Source organism: Eulemur rufifrons, chromosome 2 (assembly GCF_041146395.1).
Source record: "Eulemur rufifrons isolate Redbay chromosome 2, OSU_ERuf_1, whole genome shotgun sequence".
NCBI lineage: Eukaryota > Metazoa > Chordata > Mammalia > Primates > Lemuridae > Eulemur > Eulemur rufifrons.
Genome location: NC_090984.1, coordinates 41,847,144 through 41,870,124, shown reverse-complemented (window position 1 = coordinate 41,870,124; position 22,981 = coordinate 41,847,144). Strand labels below are relative to the sequence as shown.

Genomic DNA, 22,981 nt, shown 5'->3' with positions numbered 1-22,981 from the left:
AAGGCCTGAGGGAGGCCTTCAGCCAACAGCTAGCAAAAAGCCAAGCCCTCACTCATACAGCTACAAAGAAAGAAATTCTGCCAACAACCAGAGTGAGCCTGGAAGCTGATTCTTCCCTAGTCAAGCCTCCAGGTGAGAATTCAACCCATGTGACATCTTCACTACAACCTTTACAGTACCTGAGCAGACCACCCAGCCAAGCCATGACAGCTCCTAACCCACAGAAGCTGAGATAATAAATGTGTGGTTTTAACCTGCTATGTTTATGGTAATTTGTTACACAATAAAACAAAACTAATACAGCATCCTAATGATAAATGTTATGAGTAAAATTAAGGCAGGCAAAGGAAACAGAGAGTACAGTGGGAGGTAGATACAATTTTAAAAGCGGTTTTTAGGGAGAGCATCACTGAGAAGGTGACATTTAAGAAGTTAAGGGAGGGTCTGTGGAAATGGTGCCAGTGAGGCTGGCACAGTGGTGGCAGAAGAGGGGTTTAGGGCACGTGGCGAAGAGGGTTCTTTGGTCAGATTCAGGAATAAGAATGTGAAACAGAGGATATGGCAGCCTAACTATTCACAAGCCTTCATGGGGAACGTTCACAAGGGACAAGGCTTTGCGTTTTAAAGAAAACTGAAGATTCAGCAAAATTACAAGAAATTGCTATGGAGGAAAAAGAAGGCTCAAACATCACAGGAATCCCAATTCAAATATCGATACCCAGATCATCTGAAACATCTCTATTTAGCTGAAGAGGAAAGACGCAGGAAGCAACTAAGGAAAGGTGACCAGCCTTTGTTAGAAGAGCAAGTTGACCAGCCTCTGCCTGAAGAACAGTGTAGCGCTGACCAGGCTTTGTCTGAAGATCAGTATAGCTTTGACCAGCTTCAGCCAGAAAAACAATGTACCAAGACTGTAAAATCCTCTAATATTCTGAAGAAAAATAAAAAGGAAACATCAAATCAAAAAGCACAAGAGGCCAGGTGCGGTGGCTCACGCCTGTAATCCTAGTACTCTGGAAGGCCGAGGAGGGAGGATTGCTCCAGGTCAGAAGTTCAAGACCAGCCTGAGCAAGAGCAAGACCCCGTCTCTACTAAAAGTGCAAAGAAATGATCTGGACAGCTAAAAATATATATAGAAAAAAATTAGCCAGGCATGGTGGTACATGCCTGTAGTCCCAGCTACTCAGGAGGCTGAGGCAGTAGGATCGCTTAAGCCCAGGAGTTTAAGGTTGCTGTGAGCTAGGCTGACGCCACGGCACTCTAGCCTGGGCAACAGAGTGAGACTCTATCTCAAAAAAAAAAACAAAGCACAAGAATATGAACAGGTACAAGCTACGCGTGCTGCTAAGAAACAAGAATTTGAGAGGAGAAAACAAGAAAGAGAAGAAGCTTGAAGGTACTACAAAAAGAAGAAAATGGAAGTATTCAAAATATTGAGTAGAAAGACTAAAAAAGGCCAACCAAACTTGAATTTACAGATCTTCTTCAAAAACTACAACAAAAAAATTAAGTCAGATATTTTTTTCCTTACAGGTTAAAAAAAGAGAGAGAGAAAGAAATTAAGGGAAAATGCCAGGCAGGACTCTGGCAGAAGGAGTTTTATAGGTAGAGGGGAAAATAAGCATAAAAACTCTAAGGCGGGAACATGAGTAGCCTGTTTAGGAACAAGAATGAGGCCTAACAGCGCATAAGGGTAAAAGTAACAGGAGATAAGGTCAAAAAGTGATCGGGGTCCTGATAAATGTGGGGCCTGGTAAGCCACCATGAAGACTTGGGCTTTTGGTAAATGAAATGAGAAACCTTTTTTTGTTTGGTTGGGTTTTTTTAGAGATTGGATTTTGCTGTCACCCAGGCTAGAGTGCAGTGGTACCATCATAGCTCATTGCAGCCTCAAACTCCTGGGCTCAAGTGATCCTCCTGCCTCAGCCTCCTGAGTAGCTAGGACTTCAGGCGTGTACCACACCCGGCTCATTTTTTTTTTTTTTTTTTGTAGAGACAAGGTCTTACTATGTTGTCCAGGCTGGTCTCAAAATTCCTGGCCCCAATTGATCCTCTTGCCTCAGCCTCCTAAGTCTTTGGGATTACAGGCATGAGCGACCATGCCCAGCTAAATGGGAAACCTTTTGACAGTTTTGGACAGAAGAATGACATGATTTGACTTACATTTTAAAAAGATCACTCCAGCTATTGGTTTAAAAGCAGACTGTACAGGAGGGCAGCAAAAATTGGGAGACCAATTAAAAATGTAATACAATAATACAAATGACAAATAATGGTGGTTTATAACCAGATTATACCAGTGCAGGTGGTAAAGAAGTGAGCAGGCTATGGATATATTCTAAAGGTAGAGCCATCAGGGGAGTAGACTGAGGAGTTAGGAGAATGGAGATCAGGGAGAGGCAAAAGTTACAAATTTAAATATCATCAGCATATAAAAATGGCATTTAAATGGCATTTGAAACCATAAGACTAGATGAGATTACCAAGAAAATGAGTATAGTCAGAAGAGAAGTCCAAGAAATAAGCCCTGGGTACTCCAACATGTAAAAGTAGCAAATACAGGGTGATACCATCAAGTAAGCAGGGGGAGCCAGAGTTAAAAACAGGCAAAGCACAGAGGACTTTAACGGCAGTGAAAATACTCTGTATGATACTATAATGATACATACATGTCATTATAAATTTGTCTAAACCCATAGAATGTACACACCACGAGTGAACCCTAAGGTAAGGTACTGACTTTGGGTGATGATATGTCAACGTAGGTTCATCAATTTTAACAAATGTACCTCTTTGGTGCAGGATGTTGATAATGAGGGAAGCTATGCATGTTTGCAGGCAGAAAGTATATGGGATATGGGATATCTCTGTACTTTCCTCTCAATGTTGCTATGAACATAAAATTGCTCTAAAGAAAATTGTATTAAAAAAAGAAAAAGAAAATCAAGAGAGTATGCTGTGTCCTGGAAGGCAAGTGGATAAATTGTTTCGAGGTAGAGGAAGTAACCAACCATGTAAAATGTTGATCAGTTAAGTAAAAACTAACCACAGGATTCAGTAATAGGAAGTCTCTGATGACAGTTTCAGAGATGTGGTAGTCAGTAGGCTCAATTAAAAACAAGGATAAAAATGTGGGCAGGGAAAAATGGCAGAAGCTGAGAGGAAAAGTCAAGAGAGGGTTTTTATCATTTTTGTTGTTTCACTGTGGGTGAGATTAGAGCACATTTGATATGCTATGCTTATTAGTCAGCTTGGGCTGCCATAACAAAATACTGAGTGACTTAAACAACAGAATCTTATTTCTCACAGTTCTCAAGGCTGACACTCCAAGATTAGGGACCAAGTATGGTGTTCTGGTGAGGGCTTCCTTCCTGGCTTGCAGACTGCTACCTTCTCACTGTGTCCTTAAGGCAAAAGAAAGCAAGCTCTCTAGTGTCTCTGCTTACAAGGGCACTAATCCTATCATGAAGGTCCCACCTTTATAAACTCATCTAACCCCAATTAACTCCAAAAGGCCCCATCTCCAAATACTATCACATTGGGGGACAGGGCTTTAATATTTGAATTTCGGGGAGACACATTCAATCTATAACATATACTAATATGATGACCTAGTAGAGAAGGGAAAACTGATTTGAAGAGAGGAAGCAATTGCAATAGTGATGTCTCTGAGTAAGAGCAAATGAGACCTAGTATATAAGTGAAGGAATTGGCCCTATATAAAAGCACAGACAGTTCATCCACAGTAACACAAGGGAAGGCAGAATACATAGGCACAGATATAGGCAGGTGAACAGACATATGTAGGAGGTGGGAGTTTATCAAAGTTCTCTTCTGATCGCATCTATCTTCTCAGAAAAGAAGCCATAATAAACAAATGCTAAAGCAGGTGACCGGACTGTCTTAAGGGAATCCACCAAAACCCAGTGGCACAAAGCTTCTGTTTGAAATATTTATATAGAATAAAGCATAGAGTCTCTGCAAGGTGAAAAGTCAAATCAGAAGCACCTACATAAAGCCAAGAAAAACCCCTAAAAACTATCCCTAAGTGGAACGGTGAAATCAGAAAAAAAAAAAAAAAAAAAAATCCTCTCTGAAAAGGGAGATGGCAAGGAAAAATATCAGTCTGTACCTGGATGAAGTGAAAGAAACAGTTTCCTCCTGGAATTCATAAATGTACAACAGGCCACATGAGAACCAAACTCACACTCTATGTGTAGCATAACAACTTTCAAGCTGAGAATGTACTCTGAATTGAGAATGCCTGACAGAAGCCACATAAACCTTTTCTGGAAGAATGCACACTCAACCTAGGCCTCAAAGAATCCCCACAAATACAAGTCCATAAATATTTTCTCAGTCAAATACAAAAGCACTGATTATGGCACTTTGATATCCAACATATCTGGGCTAAAACCCCAGCTTTACCTTTTTATTAATACTAGCTCTTTATTCTGGGGAAGTCCTTAAACTGCCGTTTCCTCTTCTGTAGAACAGAAAGAATACTGCCTGTCCCATAAGGCTTTCTGAAGGCATAGTACCTGGTACATAATTCTCCATAATTGGTAGTTGTTCTTATAACAGTACTAGTAGCTATTATTCTAACTACAAACTGTTTTACTTAATAGTACAAAGTAAAAGTTGTTACCACCAATAAAGAACTCCTCCTGCACCATATACTTCTCACCTCAAAATAATTGAACCAAACTCTAATCCATTCTCTACACAACCCATGGATCAAATAATGAATAACAATAAAAATTAGGAAAGTTATGTTTAGAACAATAATGAAAATAGTACATATTGAAATGTGGAATTAAAATAACCTTGCAGGATACTACCAAAGCTAACCTCAGAGGGAACTCTATAGTGTTAAATGTATACAATAGAAACAAAAAAGGATGAACATCTACCTAAAAGAGTTTTGTGGAAAAAAAACAGTAGAAGAAAGAGAGAAAAACTGAACAGAAATCAATAAAACAGAAAACAAACATACAACACAGAGGTTCTACAAAACCAAAAGTCAGTTCTTTGATTTTTGGTAAGATGAATCAAGAAAGAAGGAAAGCATAAATAATTAATATCAAACATGAATAAGAAACCATTACACATGTATTATAGATATTAAAAAGATAAGGTGTTTTGTACACTTTATGCCAATAAGTTTGAAAATTTAGATAAAACTGACAAATTCTAGATAAATACAGCTTACCAAAACTGACATAAAAAAGAAACAAAAAATCTGAATAGCCCTATAACTATGTAAAAAACTGAATCCCACAAAAAGACTCCTTCCAGATTTTCGCCAGCAAATACTTAAGAATAAAAATACATCAATCTTACACAAACTCTTTCATAGTATAAATAAAAGGGAACTTTCCAGCCCAGTTTATGGGACCAACATAACATCAACATCAAAATCTGTCGAGAACATTACAAGAAAACGAAAAATTATTGGTCAATTCTCACTCTAACACATAGATATCATAAATCTTAAACAAAACATAAGCAAACCAAATCCAGAAAGAATAATACATTATAATCAAGTTGGGATTATTCCAGGAACATAAGGTTTAACACTTGAAAATCAGTCCATGTATTTCATCTTACTAAAAGATTAAAAAGAAAAACATAATAATCTCATTAGATACAGAGAAAGTATTTGCTGAAATTCAACATCATTGGTGATTTTTTAAAAATTCTAGCAAACTACCAATAGAAGGAAACTTCCTTTATCTGGAAAAAAAAAAAAAAAGCATCTACCACAAACATCTACAGTACAACTTAATGGTGACAATGAAAGGTATCCCTTTGAGATTGGGAACAAGAAAAAGATACCTACTATCACGACTTTCATTCAATACTAACCTAGAGGTCCCAGAGACTGCAGTTAAAAAAAGGTGGGGGGGGGGGCGGGAATTTTGAAACACACGACAGTTAAAAAAGATGAACTAGAGCTCTCATTATTCACAGATAATATAATTATGTACATAGAAAATCCAAAAGGATCTACAGAAGAATTTGTATATACCAGTTACAATTATAAAATAAAATTTATATAATAATGCCATTTATAAGAGCATCAAAATATCAAATACACAGGAATGAATCTTAAAAAAGATGTTTAGGAGCTCTACATAGAAAATTATAACATTACTGAGGAAAATAAAAGATCCAACACGATCCAACAGGGCTATACCATGTTCATAGATGGGAAGACTAAATATCTTAAAGATGTCAATTCTCCCCAAACTGACCTACAGAAGCAATGCAATCCCAATCAAAATCGTAAGAGGTTTTCTTTTTGTTTTGTAAACTGTTTCAAGCTTATTCTAAAATTCATATGGAAATGCAAAGGGCTGAGACCAGATAAGATAATCTTAAAAGAAAATCAAGATGGAAGGACTTGCCTTACCAGATATCAAGACTTAATTTAAAAGCTATAGCAATTAAGATAGGTGGCACTGGTACAAGAAAAGACCAATGAAGTATAGAAAAGAGCCCAGAAACAGACTCACAGAAATATGGACATTTGATTTTATGACAAAGGTAGTAATATAGAGCAATGGAGAAACAAGACATTTTTCAATAAATTGCATACAACTGGAAATCCATAAGGAACAAACTAAACTTGACCTCTTCTTCAAACCATACCTAAAAATTATTTCATATAGATTTTAGACCTGAACATGAAAGACAAAACATAAATGTCTAGACTCTAGACCAGGAGTTCTCAGCCTAAGGTCCTCTGACCCAAAAGTCCTGTGGATAGAATTCAAGATATAAAAGATACTTTTGCTAAATCATCTGCATCCCATCATGCCTTAGCATTGTGATATGCCAGTTTCAACTAAAATCATCTATAGCTCTTTGCCTGAGGTTTTCTAGGAATTGGCTCTGAGTGCTAAGAACTGATGCCCAGCCCTTACCTACCCTCAACCAATGACTGATTTGTGTGAAGAACATGATTCATGCAAGGAACATTGGCTCGCAGAATACCCAGAGATTTAACTTGTTAATACACTTAATAAAGGGTATAATATCATGCAGTATACCCTACATTAAGTGCCTTCACATCCCTGCCTCAAATCCAATATATTTCATGTGATCACTCTACATATTAATCACTTACACTTGAATCATTGTCTCTGGATCTGCTTCTGGAGAAACCAAGAAAACTAAGACCTAAAGGTACCTTGAATTTGAATGGGGAAAAAAATCACTTCTCTATTTTCATAACTGCTAATTGAAAGAAACACTTCAACAAAGTAGTATTAGTAGCCGTACATACGACTTTGTCTCTAACAGAAATCACAGATGTTTTCATATTACACAATTGCTGCATATCACAAAATAATTTTTATACTTTACTTCGAAATTATTAGTTCTTAGAACCGCTACTAAACTGTACATGATTGCAGCTTTCCTGTCTATAATGTTGTGCAGTCTTCCTGTCTATAATGTTCATGCAACTGTTGAGCAACTACCTCTGTGCCAAATAATTATTCAGCCACATAACAGTAAAGTTGAATGTTCTTACAACTTGACATTAACTCAAAAAGCCTCATGTGAATTCTGTTGCTCTTGGAAAGTCCATTCTCACCTTGTAAAGTGAGATACGGAAGTTTAATTCCATATACAATAGTTAAATACAATTAAACTTGCCCAAATTTTAACTATAATTTTTTGTTACTAAATGCATTAATTAAAAAGTACATGACTATTATCACAAATTTATTTTTTAATATCTTGAAGCTGTATTTCAATAATTTATTTTCCTTTATAATGCCATGCATTTTATTTTATGCTTTTAAAAACATACTGTGAAGAAGGTTATAGGCTTCACTAGATTTCTAAAGGGATTCACAGCATAAAAAAACTTTAAGCAACTCTGGTCTAGATCATATAATATTGGAAAATCTTCAGAATCTCAGAGTAGTAAAAACTTATTAAGTAGGACTCACAAAGCACAATCCTAAATGAAAAAACTGATAAATTTGATATTAAAGTTAAATATATCTAGTCATCAAAAGAATGTCATGAAGAGAGTGAATGAGCAAGTAATAGACTGGGAGAAGTTCTTTGCAAAACACATAACTGACAAAGAGCTCCTATTCAGAATAAAGAACAAATCAATAAGAAAAAGACCAATAACCATTTAAAAACTGGATAAGGGAATTGCCCAGTTATTTTCTTCTGCCTCAGCCATCCAAATACCCAATAAACATATGAAAACAGATTTAATCTCATTAATAATCAAGGAAATACACATTAAAACTACAATGAGGTGGCACTCAGCATCTACCAAAATTTACAGAAGTTTAAAGTCTGACTGTATCAGTGTTGACTAGGAGCAACAGGAACCACGGTATAATATTACTCAGAGTGCAAATGAGTATATCAACTTTAGAAAACTGGCATAATCTACTAAGATAAAAGATACATATAATCTATGCCAACAATTCTACTACTATGTATATACCCAAAAGAAATCCACATAAGTGCCTAATAGACATGTACATTCACCGCAGCATTATCTAAAACATGTCAGAAATAGCATGGTAGGCCCGGCTTGGTGGCTCACACCTGTAATCCTAGCACTCTAGAAAGCTGAGGCGGGAGGCTTGCTTGAGCTCAGGAATTCAAGACCAGCCTGAACAAAAGCGAGACCCCGTCTCTACTAAAAATAGAAAAATTAGCCGGGTGTGGTAGAGCGCACCTGTAGTCCTTGCTACTCAGGAGGCTGAGGCAGAAGGATCGCTTGAGCCCAGGAATCTGAGGTTACAGTGAGCTACGATGACACCACTGCACTCCACCCAAGGGTGACAGACTGAGACTTTGTCTCAAAAAAAAGAAAAAAGAAATAGCGTGGCAGATCAATGGAAAAAGAACAGTAACGAGACAATATCCACTTGGATTAAGGACTTAATTACAAGAGATTGAAATTTTAAGATTTTAGAAGAAAATAAAAAAGAATGTTTTAATAGCATCAGAATAAGAAAGAGTTTCTTCAACAAGATTAAAACTACATTTTACCCACCATGTACTGTCAATATGTTTTAAGTCTGTATCCTTTAAAAATAGATACTGAAATAGTTACAGATGAATGACATCAGGTATATAAGCCAAAATGACACAACTGGGAGTAGGGTGGTACAGATGAAACAAGACTGGATGGGTGATAACTGTTGAAGCTGGGTGATGGGTACACAGGAGTTCATTATACTTTTCTCTGTACTTAAAAAAATTAATTTTTTTTAAATTTAAGGCATCATAAGGAAAGGAGAAAGAAAGCCACAACTAAGAAAACATATTTGCAACACATATAACTGACAAGAGATTACAATCAAGATATATAAAAAATTCCCTCAAATCAAAAAGAAACATAAAAGAAAACAGCAAGGGCCCATAAATAAAGGAAAAGGTACTCTTATTCAATAGTAACAAGGGAAATGTACCTAAAGCCACACTATCGTGAGAATATAGTATTGTAAGAATATAGTGCCATCATAACATTCATGTACTGCTGGTGGAGGTGTAAACTGGGTAAAAAACTTTTAAAAACAATTTAGAATTATTTCATAATGGTAAAAATGCACAATTCACTCTTAAATATGCATCCAGACAAACTTTGCCCAGGTGCACCAAGAGAGATACACCAACATTAACTGTAACATTATGATACCAAAAACCTTTATTAAAAAAATTTATCACCAAGAGAATGGATAAATTGCAGTATATTCATATAATGAAATACTACACACCAGGAAGGATGAACAAACTACAGCATCAACATAGATGACTCTCATAAATATAAAGTTGAGTATAAAAAATAAGTCATAAAAAACCCACAAACTCCTATAATTTTAAAACTATGGAAAACTAAGTATTATATTATTTGGGAACTTATACATGTGAAAATATTTTCTAAAGCAATGAAACAATAAACATAAAATGCAGGATTCTGGTTGCCTGGAGTGGGAGGGGACAGAAGAGATGCAAAGAAGAAGATAAAGTTCCCACTGGTTTTATGTTCTTTGTCTCACGTTGAGTAGCAGGGTACATGAGTATCTGTTTATTTATTATATATGTTTATATATACATCTTATAAAATATTTTATAATTTAAAAAGACATGTTCAGAGGATAAGGAAAAAAACTTCTGGAAATTAAAGTGTGACAGCAGGAAAATTTAGTTCAAAGTTAAAACTGAAAAATCTTCCAGAAATTAAACAAAAGGATGAAGAGATAGAATATAGGAGAGGGGAAAATAGTAAGTTAGAGAATTAGTGTAAAAGTACTCAACACCTGAAAAAGATTTAGAAAGAGGAGGAAATAACACAAAAGAAATAATATTAATATAAAATAATCTCCCAGAACTGAAAGACATGAGTTTTCAGATTGAACAGGTCCACCAAAGAGTCTGCACAATAAAAATCTTTATCCCTTAGAAACAGATACCACAGACATCATCATGAAATTTCAGAATGCTAGGGATTAGGGGGGAATCCTTACAAAACCTCTATAGCTGGAGATGAGGAGAGTACGGTCATACTGGCACTGTACCTCTCAACAGCAACATATTGCTAGAAGGCAATAGAACTATGACTTTAAAAATCCTGAGAGTTTAGAGTCTATTTTATCTGATATACAGTTGTCCCTTGGTATACATGAAGAATTGGTTCCAAAACCTACCATGTATACCAAAATCTTCACATACTCAAGTCCCACAGTCAGCCCTGTGAACTCGTGTATACAAAAAACTGACCCTTTGTATGAGGTTTCATATCTGTAAACACTGTATTTTCAATCCACATTTGGTTGAAAAAAATCCATACACAAGAGGACCTGCACAGTTCAAACCCAGGTTATTCAAGAGTCAACTGTATACCTACATTTGCTCACTTTTGGTTTCATTTGCAAGGAGTTATCTTTTTACAATCCTTCACTTTCAATCTGTGTGTCTTTACAGGTGAGGTGAGTTTCTTGTAGACAGTACATATAGGTCATGTTTTTTATCCACTGAGCCATCTATATGTTTTAAGTGTGGAATATAATTCATTTACATCCAAGGTTATTATCAATAGGTGAGGATTTATTCCTCTCATTTTGTTATTTCTTGGTTTTGTCTATCCTTTGTTCCTTTCTTCCTCTCTTATTGTTTATCATTGCAGTTTGATAATTTTCTATAGTAGTAAAGTTTGACTCCATTCTCTTTCTCATTTGTATATATGTTCTACCACTGAGTTTTATACTTTCATACGTTTTCATGATTATAGGTATCATCCTTTTGCTTCCAGATGTAGGACTCCCTTAAGCATTTCTTGTAGGGCCAGTCTAGAGATAATGAATTCCCTCAGTTGTTGCGTATCTTGAAATGACTTTATTTCCCCTTCCTTTCTAAAGGCTAGCTTTGCTGGGTATAGTATCTTTGGCTGACAGTTGTCTTCTTTCAGTACTTTGAATTATGATCCCATTCTCTCCTGGCCTATAAGGCTTCTCCTGAGAAATCTGCTATTAGCCTGATGGTAATTTCCTTATATGGAGCATGACACTTTATTAGAATTCTCTTTTTGTCTTTGACTTTGACTTTTTGCCTAGACAGTTTGACTACCTTAGAGAAGACCATTCTGGATTGAATCTATTTGGGGATCTTTGAGCTTCTTGTATCTAGATGTGTGTATCTCTTGCAAGACTCAATAATTTTTCAGCTATTAATTTTCCTATGCCTTTGCCCATCTCTTCTCCTTCCGGAACACCTGAAATTCAAATATTTGGTTGCTTTATGGTGTCCCATATGTCACATGGGCTTTAATTTTTTTTCTCTGCCTGACTGGGTTGTTTCAAAAGACCTGGCTTCAAGTTCAGAAATTCTTTCTTCTGCTTGATCTAGTCTAGTGTTGAAGCTGTCGATTGCATTTTTTACTTCATTCACTGAATACTTCAGTTACAGGATTTCTGTTTGGTTCTTTTTTATGATATCTTTTTGTTGAATTTCTCATTCAGATCATAAATTGTTTTCCTGACTTCTTTGTATTTCTTATCTGTGTTCTCTTGTATCTCACTGGTAGTAATTTATTGTTTATCTCAAAATAGTTAGAAGACTTGAAATGTTCCCAACACACAAAAAAGATAAATGTGTGAGATGATGGATATCCCAAATACCCTGATTTGATCATTATACATTGTATGCATGTATCAAAATATCACATGTACCCTATATATATGTACAATTATATATCAATAAAAAATAAATTTTAAAAAATTCTGAGAGACAATGATTTTCAACCCAATTCTATACCCAGGCAAATCAAGCAGAAGAAAAAATTTTTCAGATATGTAAGGCCTCAAAAATGTTCTTTCCTATTCACCTTTTCTCAGGAACCTACTGGAAGATACCTCCATCAAAACAAGTAAAGAAGAAGACAAATGATTCCAAGAAATAGGGAATTTGATAAAGGAGAGAGGCAAAGAGTATTTCCTGAGGTTGGTAAAAGAAAATCCCAAAATGATAACTCTGCTATTTTAGACTGGGAGAGCAATTATGCTAGATTGGAGCAAAGAGAACACATCACACGTTTCCAGCCTACCTCCTATGTGGGATTAAACTGAGAGAAGATTCAAAGCCTATTAGCAGTTCTGGGGATAAATTAGTATATAGAGAAGCATAAACAGTAAAACAAAGTAATTATTACCTCCAAAGTAATTACTGATTATGAACAATATTTTATACAATCTTAATAATGTGAAAAGCAAGACTGATTTACTCCAAATCATGAGATACCGACATCAGGAAACTAGGAGGAAGTGAAGTGAATATGTGTACGTGTCAAATGTGGAGATGGGGTTGGAGACATCAACTTGAGAGTTAAAGTCTCAGTTTCCATAGGAGGAAGGCAAGAAATAATACATAGAACTAGGGGGAAAGAAATAAAGATACAAGAACACCTGCAAGTTATTAAGAACATGGATAGAAATATCAAAATATTCCACTTGCCAAATAACTGCCTCCCGGACACAGGAATTAAGAGTGGGAATAACAAGGCACAGAGTGCTTTTTTTCATTGTGAATCCAGCAGTGCTATTTTACTTTTTAAATTATGCATTTATGCTATCTTTAAACACAAAACTTAATTTTAAAAAATGTAAGTGAGCTGAGGTAAATTAAGAGTAATAATAATAGGCATTATTTCCCAAGTGCCTACTACCTCTGGAGAACATACCAGGTCTTTTACTAACACTAATTACCATTCCTCAAGCCAGCTTTACAGAGAATTAGCCCACTTTTACAGATGAGAAAATCGAACATGAATAAGGAACATTTTTTAATTGTTTTATTTGTTTGTTTGTTTTTTGCGTGGTCCTTTACCTTTCCAGCAGTAGCAAAATATTCACCATCAGGAGACCATTCCATCAAATGTACAGATACTGAGGTTCTATAAAAGACAAATTTAAACAGTTAGCGTTTTTTAAGTCTGGTACACTGTATTCATAAACAGTCAAGATGAGAGTTTTCATAACATTAAAGTCACAATCCTCAGAATAAGAGAGTTTCTGCCTCCCTAAAAATGTTAACTAAAATATTTCACCTCGCTAAAAGCATAAATTAATTAAAACAAATCCAACATTCACTTTGGGAAACGAACAATGTAAGTAACATGCATACAGTGTATTTCCACCTACATGTCCCACCAACATCCTAAATATAACACGTTAAAAGCTGTGCTCACCATCCCCCTGGCTAATTGGTCCCCTTCACATAATCGGTATTAATGTTAACGGTACAGCCATCCTCCCGCTTGAAAGAGTGGCTGGCAACTTTCACCACATCTTCCCCTTCCTCATCCATATCTCAATACATTAATGAGTAATTTTTATGTGTCAACCTTGTCAACTCAAGTCCTGGGGCTAGAACTATGAAAATATTTAAAAGAATTAACTGTAGCAGAGATTAAAGAATGACATAATAAATGGGTTTTAGTTAGAAAAAGTCTACTTTCTAGGCTTCTAAATGCAATGGTACCATCAAAAAATAAAGATCTTTGTGAAAGGGAACATTTTAGAAAGCAATTTGTTTTTAATTAATGAATATAGCACAGAGTTAGACACTAACTTGCACTGCCAGATGCACTTCCAATCATTTAAAACAGGAATTTTATTATCAATTTCTTCCTCCTCTTCCAGAATATCACCTCCTGGAGGAGCCCACAACTGCACAGAATCAGTTGCTGTCAATAATCTGTTATCTGAAAATTAAAGAATGTTCAGATGAATAAGCAAGGATTATCTCAGGAAAGAAATGCACATGGGCTTCTGTTTAGATCTGTAATTCTGTCAGTTAAAAACACTTGGTATATATCTAGTTAAAAAAATTCTCTAGAAGAAGAAAAAAAAGAATCCTCTAGAAAGAAAGAGTAGTTCTTAAGGAAGACTTGAGAACAAAAAACTTACTGGCAAAGAACTATTGTGTACCTAGCAAGTCTTTAAAAAAAATAACAGCAAAAGTAGAATAACAAACCCCTAAAACTCTGATATTTATATAATATAAAATGTTTTCAAGATATAAGGCATAACTACAAATTAATGAAATTTGTATAAAAATAATCCTCATTAATTGTGAGGAAAAAGAGATACAAGTCATTATCATTAAAGGTTTCTAATCTTTCAAAAGCAAAGACAGTAATTTCCGGAAACAAAGGAATGATAAAACAAGGTGGAGTGTTTCTGGTCTCTGTTTTATTTACAGTTTAAGTAAAGCACATGTTAACTAACAAATCATCACTCTTTCTTGAAATAAAACATTCAAAAGCAGGGTGAAAAAAAGCATAGAACTAATAATTTAAGCATTGTACAAAGTAGTATATACCAAGAAGAAAAAAGTATACTCACTCATCAACAAAAAGAAAATATAATACTGATCATTTTTTCTTATTATGGGAGACTATATCACGTTGTAATCATCAAACATTTAAAACAAATATTTAATTTAAACAATTTCTTAATATAATTGCTAAATACCTTGAGGGTCCCATGCTAAGTTGTATGTCACAGAACTCAAAAAAAACTGCCCAGTTTTAAGCCACTGACATTTGAGTTGCTGAAACATGTAGAGGAAAAAGAAAAAGATACGTTTTTAAAATAATATCCAAAAACACTACCATATGATCATTTAAACTTAAGACTTTATGATCTGAAACAAAGATACAAGTGCTTCACTATATTTTCATATACTGTTTTTAACACAACTTTCAATGGTTCCACTACTATTTATTCTACCATACTGAACTCCTTGACATGCCCAAAGTATGTTCTCTCATGCTTCATTCCATGTCTACATATACATTCTTATATTTAGAACATTCTTTGCCTCACTTTTCCATCTGCAAACTCCTATGCTTCCATTAAGATTGGCTAAATAATCACCTCTACTGTGAAGCCTTCTCTGACTTCCTGGAAGCACCCATAGCACTTTTACACTCTCCCATTGTAACACTTACCACATAGAATTTTTTTTTCTCATTTATTTTTAAAAAAGAGACAGGGTCTCACTCTGCTCAGGCTGGTCTCGAACTCCTGACCTCAAGCAATCCTCTCACCTCGGCCTCCCAAAGTGCTAGGATTACAGGCGTGAGCCACCACACCTGGCCCACATAGAACTATTACTTGTTTACATGTCTGACTCTCCTATTAAATTACAACTCTTAGAAGGCAGAAACTATGTCATAATAATCTTTATTATCTTCAGTGTTTGTAATGGCTGGTACATAGATGTTCAATAAACATTTATTAAAACAAAATAAATGCACATTAGAAAGAAATGTAAATTATCATGATCCCATGGACTCAACATTATCTCCCAAAAAGTCAACAGATGTGAACTATGTTATATACTCTACAAACTTCATCTATATTATATTTGAATAATTTCCATTCTTTTTAATATTTTATTCTAAAAGGTGATTTAAAGTTTAAAAGTCAAAGACCTTTGCCACGAAATACAGTAAACAAAAGTTTACATATTTCTTTGTAGCACATAAATATAAAATGTCTTTTTGTGAAAGCATAGTGCAATGCAAAGTCATGTTACCTTAAGCAAATTATATATTAATTGATGAACAAATAATTTTTAAGATGGCAATACCCTTCCTCTTTACAATATTTTTAAAATATTTAACAATTAAATAATTTATGCAAGGTTTCTTGAAAACTTAGACGCAGAATTTAAAAATATAACTGCAAAATCTGCATTTCATTATCCAAAAATAATTTTATATTTCATAATCAGGGAAAATTTTATTTTTTAAACTCTACCACTCCTGACCAAACAATAGTTACAACAATAGTTTAAATACTGCTCAACAAATCTGTTTTAGTGTATTAATAAAAATTAAATAATTCCCAAATTATAGACAACCTTTTTATTTGTTTGTTTGAGACAGAGTCTTACTCTGTTGTCCGGGCTAGAGTGCTACGGTGTTAGCCTAGCTCACAGCAACCTCAAACTCCTGGGTTCAAGTGATCCTCCTGCTTCAGCCTCCCGAGTAGCTGGGTCTATAGGCACATGCCACCACGCCCGGCTAACTTTTTCTATTTGTAGTAGAGACAGGATCTCACTCTTGCTGAAGCTCGTCTCTAACTCCTGAGCTCAAGCAATCCTCCCACCTCGGCCTCCCAGAGTGTTAGGATTACAAGCGTGAGCCACCACATCCAGCCTACAGACAACCTTAATATTCTTTGCTTTAGTGTTCCTCAGAGTATAATCTGTGGACCAACTATTTAGCAGCAATCTGGAGAATGAGGCCTGGGAATCTGAATATTTAGTATGTGTTCTAGGTGACTCTTAAGTACTCCAAAATTTGATCTCTATTTCATAATACTATTATGAAATATATTAATATTTAATATATAAATACATTTCTAATATTAAGATTAACATTTTAATTTATGCTTTTTTTGGAAATGTAAAAATAAATTCAAATATATACATTTAATGAAAAAATACCAAAACCACTTGTTTTAATGCATTTTATTCAAAAGTATACTTAAAAAATTACTTGTAAATATACACTCTTGGCATTCAGATTTAGCATTTGCACTTTTGTTTATTTGTGAGTGATGGTGGTGGAGTTCTAATGCAGGTAATAATTTTAAAGGGGTTGATAATTCCAACCATATTGGATTTTCTGAATATTAAGACAAAATGTAACACCCAATATGAATCTGAATGGTTCTCAATGTGGTATGTTTGACCACTTATCTGAGATGTGAGCTTATCTAAACTTCTAACTCCTTCATTCAACAACTATTTAGGAGTACCTACTATGTTCCAGATACTGTTCTAAGTACTTGGGATTGATCAGTGAAAAAAGAAACAAAGCTTCCTACCCTCATGGAGCTTACATTGTAAATAATAAACAATACATAAATAAACAAGATAAGTGTTACGGAAAAAATTTTTAAATGGAAGGGTAAGGGGAGAAGAAGTTGCAATTTTTAAACGGATAGTCAAGGTAAAACCTCATTGAGAAGGTATTACTGAGCAAAGACCTAAAGGATCTGTGGCATCTAACCTGTCTTGGAGGTATCTGGAGGAAGAACATTACAGACAAAGAGAACAACCAATGCAAAGGCTCTAAGAAGGAAAGTAACTGAGAAACAGTAAAAATGCCAGTGTGGCTGGAGTGGAACCAGAGAGGACAAAATAGAAGATCAACTCTAGTGGTATTAAGTGTGGTGCTGGGGAAAAGGAAGGTTGTAGTCTATCTTAAGGCTTTTTGTCTTTTTATCTGAGAGAAATATGGAGCCATTACAGAGTTCTAGGCACAGAAGCATCATGATCTGCTCAGTTGAGAAGAGGCATGGGAGTAGAATGAGAATAGGAAACCAGCTATCAGTTATAGATTAGTAATCTAAGCAAGAAATAAAGTAATTCAAACTAGGGTAGCTTTTCCTTAACACGGTTCATCTCAATTAGCAATATTCTAGAAACATGAGTTTCTAAAAGGTCTGGGGATATATCCCTAATGAATGAAAAGGATCAGTCCAACTTCACAATGATATTCCAGCACACTTTCAGCTACTAAGGAGCTCTTTATTACTATCAACTGGACTCTAAAATTAACTAGATATTAAAAATGTTCTATCAGTTAATACTTACACAGTTTCTCTTATGAGAATTTATGCCCAAAGGCTCAAAAATACAAACAGCATTACCATATGAAGCTGCAATCTAAAAAAGAATAAACATAGTATTAATATTTAGAAGGTAAAATAAAGATAACCTCCTTTTCACAATAATGTATAAACTAATTACATAAATATGATCCCAATACTGTATTAACGGTTTCTTTCCTTCCATAAATATAACTGGAAGTGTATTAGAGTTGAATCTCTTCTCACTATACAATGTACACATATAACACAATTCAACTTGTATCCCCAAATCTATTAAAATAAAAAAAAAGCAAAAGCCAAAAAAATACAGCAATAAAAGGCAAAAAAAGTCTCTTTGTTATCAAAAAATTCAGCAAGCATAAAAATTTCATTTTTAATATAAAAATAACTTTATTAACAAAAATACAGTTCATTGGCATATCTCTTTGTTAGAAACTTTATAATCCAGTGAAAATAATACAAAAACCATGAAAAATAGAGAAAGACATAAAATAATATTAGTAACAGGTCTTAAAGATACATCAAATAAAACAGATTAATCATACCATCAAACAGAAAAAGCCAATTGGGAAACCATCTAGAAGCAGGAATAGAAAAAATGGACTAAGGAGAAATCAGGAAGCCATCCACGGCACCTAGGGGGAAAAGATCTGATACAGACATCTCCAGAGGACTTAAGCTAGGGAATGGGGGACCAGGAGGATTTTGTTTCAGGTCACATACCTGACAAGAAGAGACATAAATCCCTCTGTTCCTAGAAGCTACCAGAGCCTGTTTTCCAATAATTTCTTGAATGCCAGTTCCCAGTTCATCCTCCTCTTGCAAGAGGGAAATCAACCACAGGGGACAGACCAAAAACCATACCTTCTGGTAACCTCTGTATACCAATTAACCTAATAAAACTAAATTAGGTATATATTCTTTAAAAGCCTGCCAAAAACGTCTACTGTGATTTTAAGGCACTCTAATGCCAAAAAGTGACTTATAACTATTGCCTAATACCTAACATTCTTTCTAAGAAAAAAAAAAACTTTTAATCCACAATGGTAGTGGGGAAGCTACTTCAAATAACACTTAGGCAAAAAGTGTTGTGAACGACCCCATTCAACATGTTAATGAATGAATGAATGTTTATAATAGACTAACACAAGGTCACAAACATGAAAGTTATCGCCACAAAGACTGGGGATAAAGGGACTAAAAGGAGAGGCAATAAAGACAATAAAGATGTCCAATTTTGCCTTCTTTACATTAAACCAGGTAAGGAAAAGTAGAAACACAAGTTTCTGCTTCCCATGGTTATGAATACCAATGTCTTAGGTAACTTCAAAAAAAAAAAACAAAACTTTATTCTCAGAGAATGGGTTCATTGTGATTATCACCAGGACTTAAGCTATTTATTAAATTCACCTCTGACAACTATCGTACAAGTGTAGACAGGCTACCTTGCTTGGCCTAGAGAGAAGAGCAATGAAAAATTAATGAGAGAAATCTAACACTCTTAGTGTTTTCTAAAATAAGTGTAAACAATTCTTAGGGGGAAAAAATCTGAAAAAAAAATCAGAAAAACAAGAAACGAATATCAGGAAACACCAGAAAATCCCATTTCAAAACGGGAGTCAAGTGTATCTATCACTGGATGGTAAAGTGCTAGGACATATACACAAATATTAAGGCTTGATACGGGCAGTAGAATGGGGCAGGAGAAATGGTATAATAATCATGATTTATCATTCAGTATAAATTTGCATGATTACCATTTATCACCATGAATATTCTGATTTAACATATCCTTCATAAAATTTGTTACCCAATGAAGAACAATTTCTAGAATACTAAGATTATTTAAATTATTATAATTATTATAGGTAAAAATCTCATTTCTATATTCTTGTAGAGACATTGAACTCTGCTACATGATATTGGCCTTATTGAATTGCTAGAGTATACAGCAAATATGCTATATTTACTTTATATGCAACCAAAATTTGATGTACGCTTGAAAATTTGAGGGAGAGGTATGTAAGATGAAATTTTAACTATTTCAAAATAAACTCTCTGTTTTAAAGTCTGAATGAATAAACTGTAAGATTCTTCACTCAACAAACTTTTATTGAATTAACAGACTTTACAAAGCACCTGCTATATGGCAAGCATTATATTAGACATTAACAATTTGCTAAATTTCTTAATAAAAATTTGATTATATGTGGGGGAGATAAGGGGTGCTAGGTAGAGAAGATAAAATTTATTTCTCCCCTACTGGCTTAATGGCTGCTAGAATTAACAATTGGCAGAATATCAGTACACATACGATTGTAAGGCCTACAGATCTCTGAAGACCTACCTAACAATTATCAGATTTTCAACCTAATGGCACTTTACAATTTATATAAAACCTATCACTTTACAACTCCTATCAATAGCCAACTAAGCAAGGTATATTAATAAGAAACTATAGGCAAGCCTTGCATAAAAGGATAAGAATATTGAGATTATTAAACACATTTAAAAATGACATTTAATAAAGTAATTAAATCCCTTACTCTTCCATGTTGGTTAGAACACTCCACACAGCTGACTTGGATGTTTCCATGCTTAGCACCAGGAATGATCTGCACACATTCAAAATCATTTGCCAAAATAACAATATCACAGCCTGATCCATATGCCTAAAAAGAAAAGTTTTATGATATGTAAGATATGTAACTTTTGAAATATTATATCTTAGATTTTATTGCCATTGTAAAGTATACCTTGCACATTTTACAAAAGAGTTAATATAAGAATATCTGTTTCCAAATAAGAACATTAAAAATCACCTTAAAAAACTGATGCTACTTCATGTATTATCCTTCAACAACTATTACTAATAGGAAAAAGGTTCTTCCAGTTCTTAAATACTGCAGCCTCTATCCCTGCAGGTCATAAATCATTCTGTTTAAAGTTTCTCTCCAAAGCTCATCTCAGTAAACCCTAAAGTATAAAAGCTCCATCTGAAAATAATAAGACACTGCAGACTGCAACTATATTCCCAGGGTTCAAACCAGGCTTAAGAAAGATCAAGACAGAAATCAGACATGCATTTTCCAACACAATTCCACATGAGTTACAGAGATAGTTAAATAGACATGAACACCCAAGGAAGAATTGTATGCACAAAGGCAAGGGCTAAACTTAAACTCATTAATTGCTCAAGTGTATCCATGATGCAATCTGCCTCCACATGCCCCCCACCACCAGTCCCAACCTCACCAGGCATGAGGGAGAAAGGAAACCAACCTGAAGTGGTTTTACAAAAAAAAAAAGTTAAATAAAATAAAAAATAAATTAATTTATACAAAATATTGGGCAAATGTCCCTGTACGGTCTGGAAAATAAACTATAACATGGAATGAAATTGTTGGAAAATTTCCTTGCTCATCTGAAATGAGTAAAGCCACACATTTCTTCCTATTGCCACACTTCCTGGTGTATGCTATTCCTGTTTTGCAACTTTGTGAATTTTATGATGACAAAAGGGGCAGAGGGTGCAACATTTTTCTTTTTCTTCCAAAGTCTAATTGTGATTAAATATTATTAATAAAAACAACCTAACAACCTAATTCTCAACTTAAAAAAGCCCCATTATGTCACCCAAAGAATCTTCATAGTAAAAGAAAGAAAGAAAGAACCAAAAAAGCCCCATTAAAGGCAACATAAACATAAAATTTATGAGGTGGTATTTTCCCTATTATTTCCACACCTTAACCAATGTGGTCATGTCCTACAAAATAGAGATATCCAAAAGCCAAGACTGGCACGTGAAGACATCTAAATCAGTGAACTAGGCCTTGAAGAAGTCCACATACAGCTGCTAATGAAAGAGGGAAATGAAGATAAAGACCAGATAGGAAGACAAGCGTTACTAAACATAGGTTACTAAAACTTCCACTGTTCCTTCTCACTACTGCACTTGACTGGTCTTAAAAAAAAAAAAAAAAAACCGTCCACTGTTATCAAAATCCTGTCGTAACTACTATAAACCATCTTCAACCCATGTGTTTACAAATATCAAAAAGTTCCCCAAGGGAAAGCAAAGACAGAATTTTAAGCAAGGGAAATATGGAGAAAATCATTCACAGGAGGAAATGACTTATATTCTTATAGGCAAGGCAGACTTACTGTACTAACTATGCATTCAGGAAAGCTAAACGGAAAGAAAATATTGAATATATGCAGAAGAAATGTTTGTGTCACCACGCTAATCTTTAAAATTATATTACTAACCTAACAAAAATAATCTTATCCTTGAATGACATTTCGCAATTTCCAAAGTGCCTTATATCATTATCTCAGCAAAGTGGATTGATGGAAAAAGCATAGATTTTATCTAGTTTGAAATCACACATGCGGAGTTTTCAGTTCTGGTTATGCCATACTGTGCTATCTTAAATAAGTTACTTAAGATCCCTGAACATTTCCTCATGGTAAAATAGAAAAAATAATATTTATCTCTTAGGATAATTGTGAAAATTAAAATAGAAAATCTATTTGGATAATGCTTAACCCACATCACTTATTTAAGAAACAGAACAGTGCACCATGTCTCAGGCCTGGGTTAGGGACTAGAAATACAAAACCACAAGATGTGGTCCCAGTCAGCCTAATAGGGTGATGACTAGGTGACTCATCAATCACAACTAAATGACAAAGAGCCATGACAGTTATCCACAAAATACTACCAGAAGACAGATGAGGTATTCTCTAAATGTTGTATCACTCCCTCTTTAATCTCTGCAACAAACCTGAAAGGTAGATATTATCAC

At 34.6% G+C, this 22,981-nt stretch overlaps 1 protein-coding gene and 1 pseudogene across 9 annotated transcripts in view; one reads left to right on the top strand and one right to left on the bottom strand.

Annotated features, from left to right (window-relative positions):
• The window catches only part of DMXL2 (Dmx like 2), a 143,159-nt gene that overhangs the window by 98,079 nt on the left and 22,099 nt on the right, over nucleotides 1–22,981 (bottom strand). For all 9 annotated transcript variants that reach the window (XR_011231639.1, XR_011231638.1, XM_069459866.1 and 6 more), the window contains exons 2-6: nucleotides 20,720–20,845; nucleotides 18,157–18,228; nucleotides 15,018–15,096; nucleotides 14,113–14,245; nucleotides 13,369–13,435 (exon numbers count right to left, since the gene is read on the bottom strand). Coding sequence is in view for 7 of the 9 variants with exons in the window: in XM_069459866.1 (XP_069315967.1) it covers nucleotides 13,369–13,435; nucleotides 14,113–14,245; nucleotides 15,018–15,096; nucleotides 18,157–18,228; nucleotides 20,720–20,845 (477 nt within the window). In the remaining 2 variants the exon portion in view is untranslated. The remainder of the gene's footprint in view (nucleotides 1–13,368; nucleotides 13,436–14,112; nucleotides 14,246–15,017; nucleotides 15,097–18,156; nucleotides 18,229–20,719; nucleotides 20,846–22,981) is intronic.
• On the top strand, nucleotides 453–1,510 carry LOC138375972 (thyroid transcription factor 1-associated protein 26-like; annotated as a pseudogene).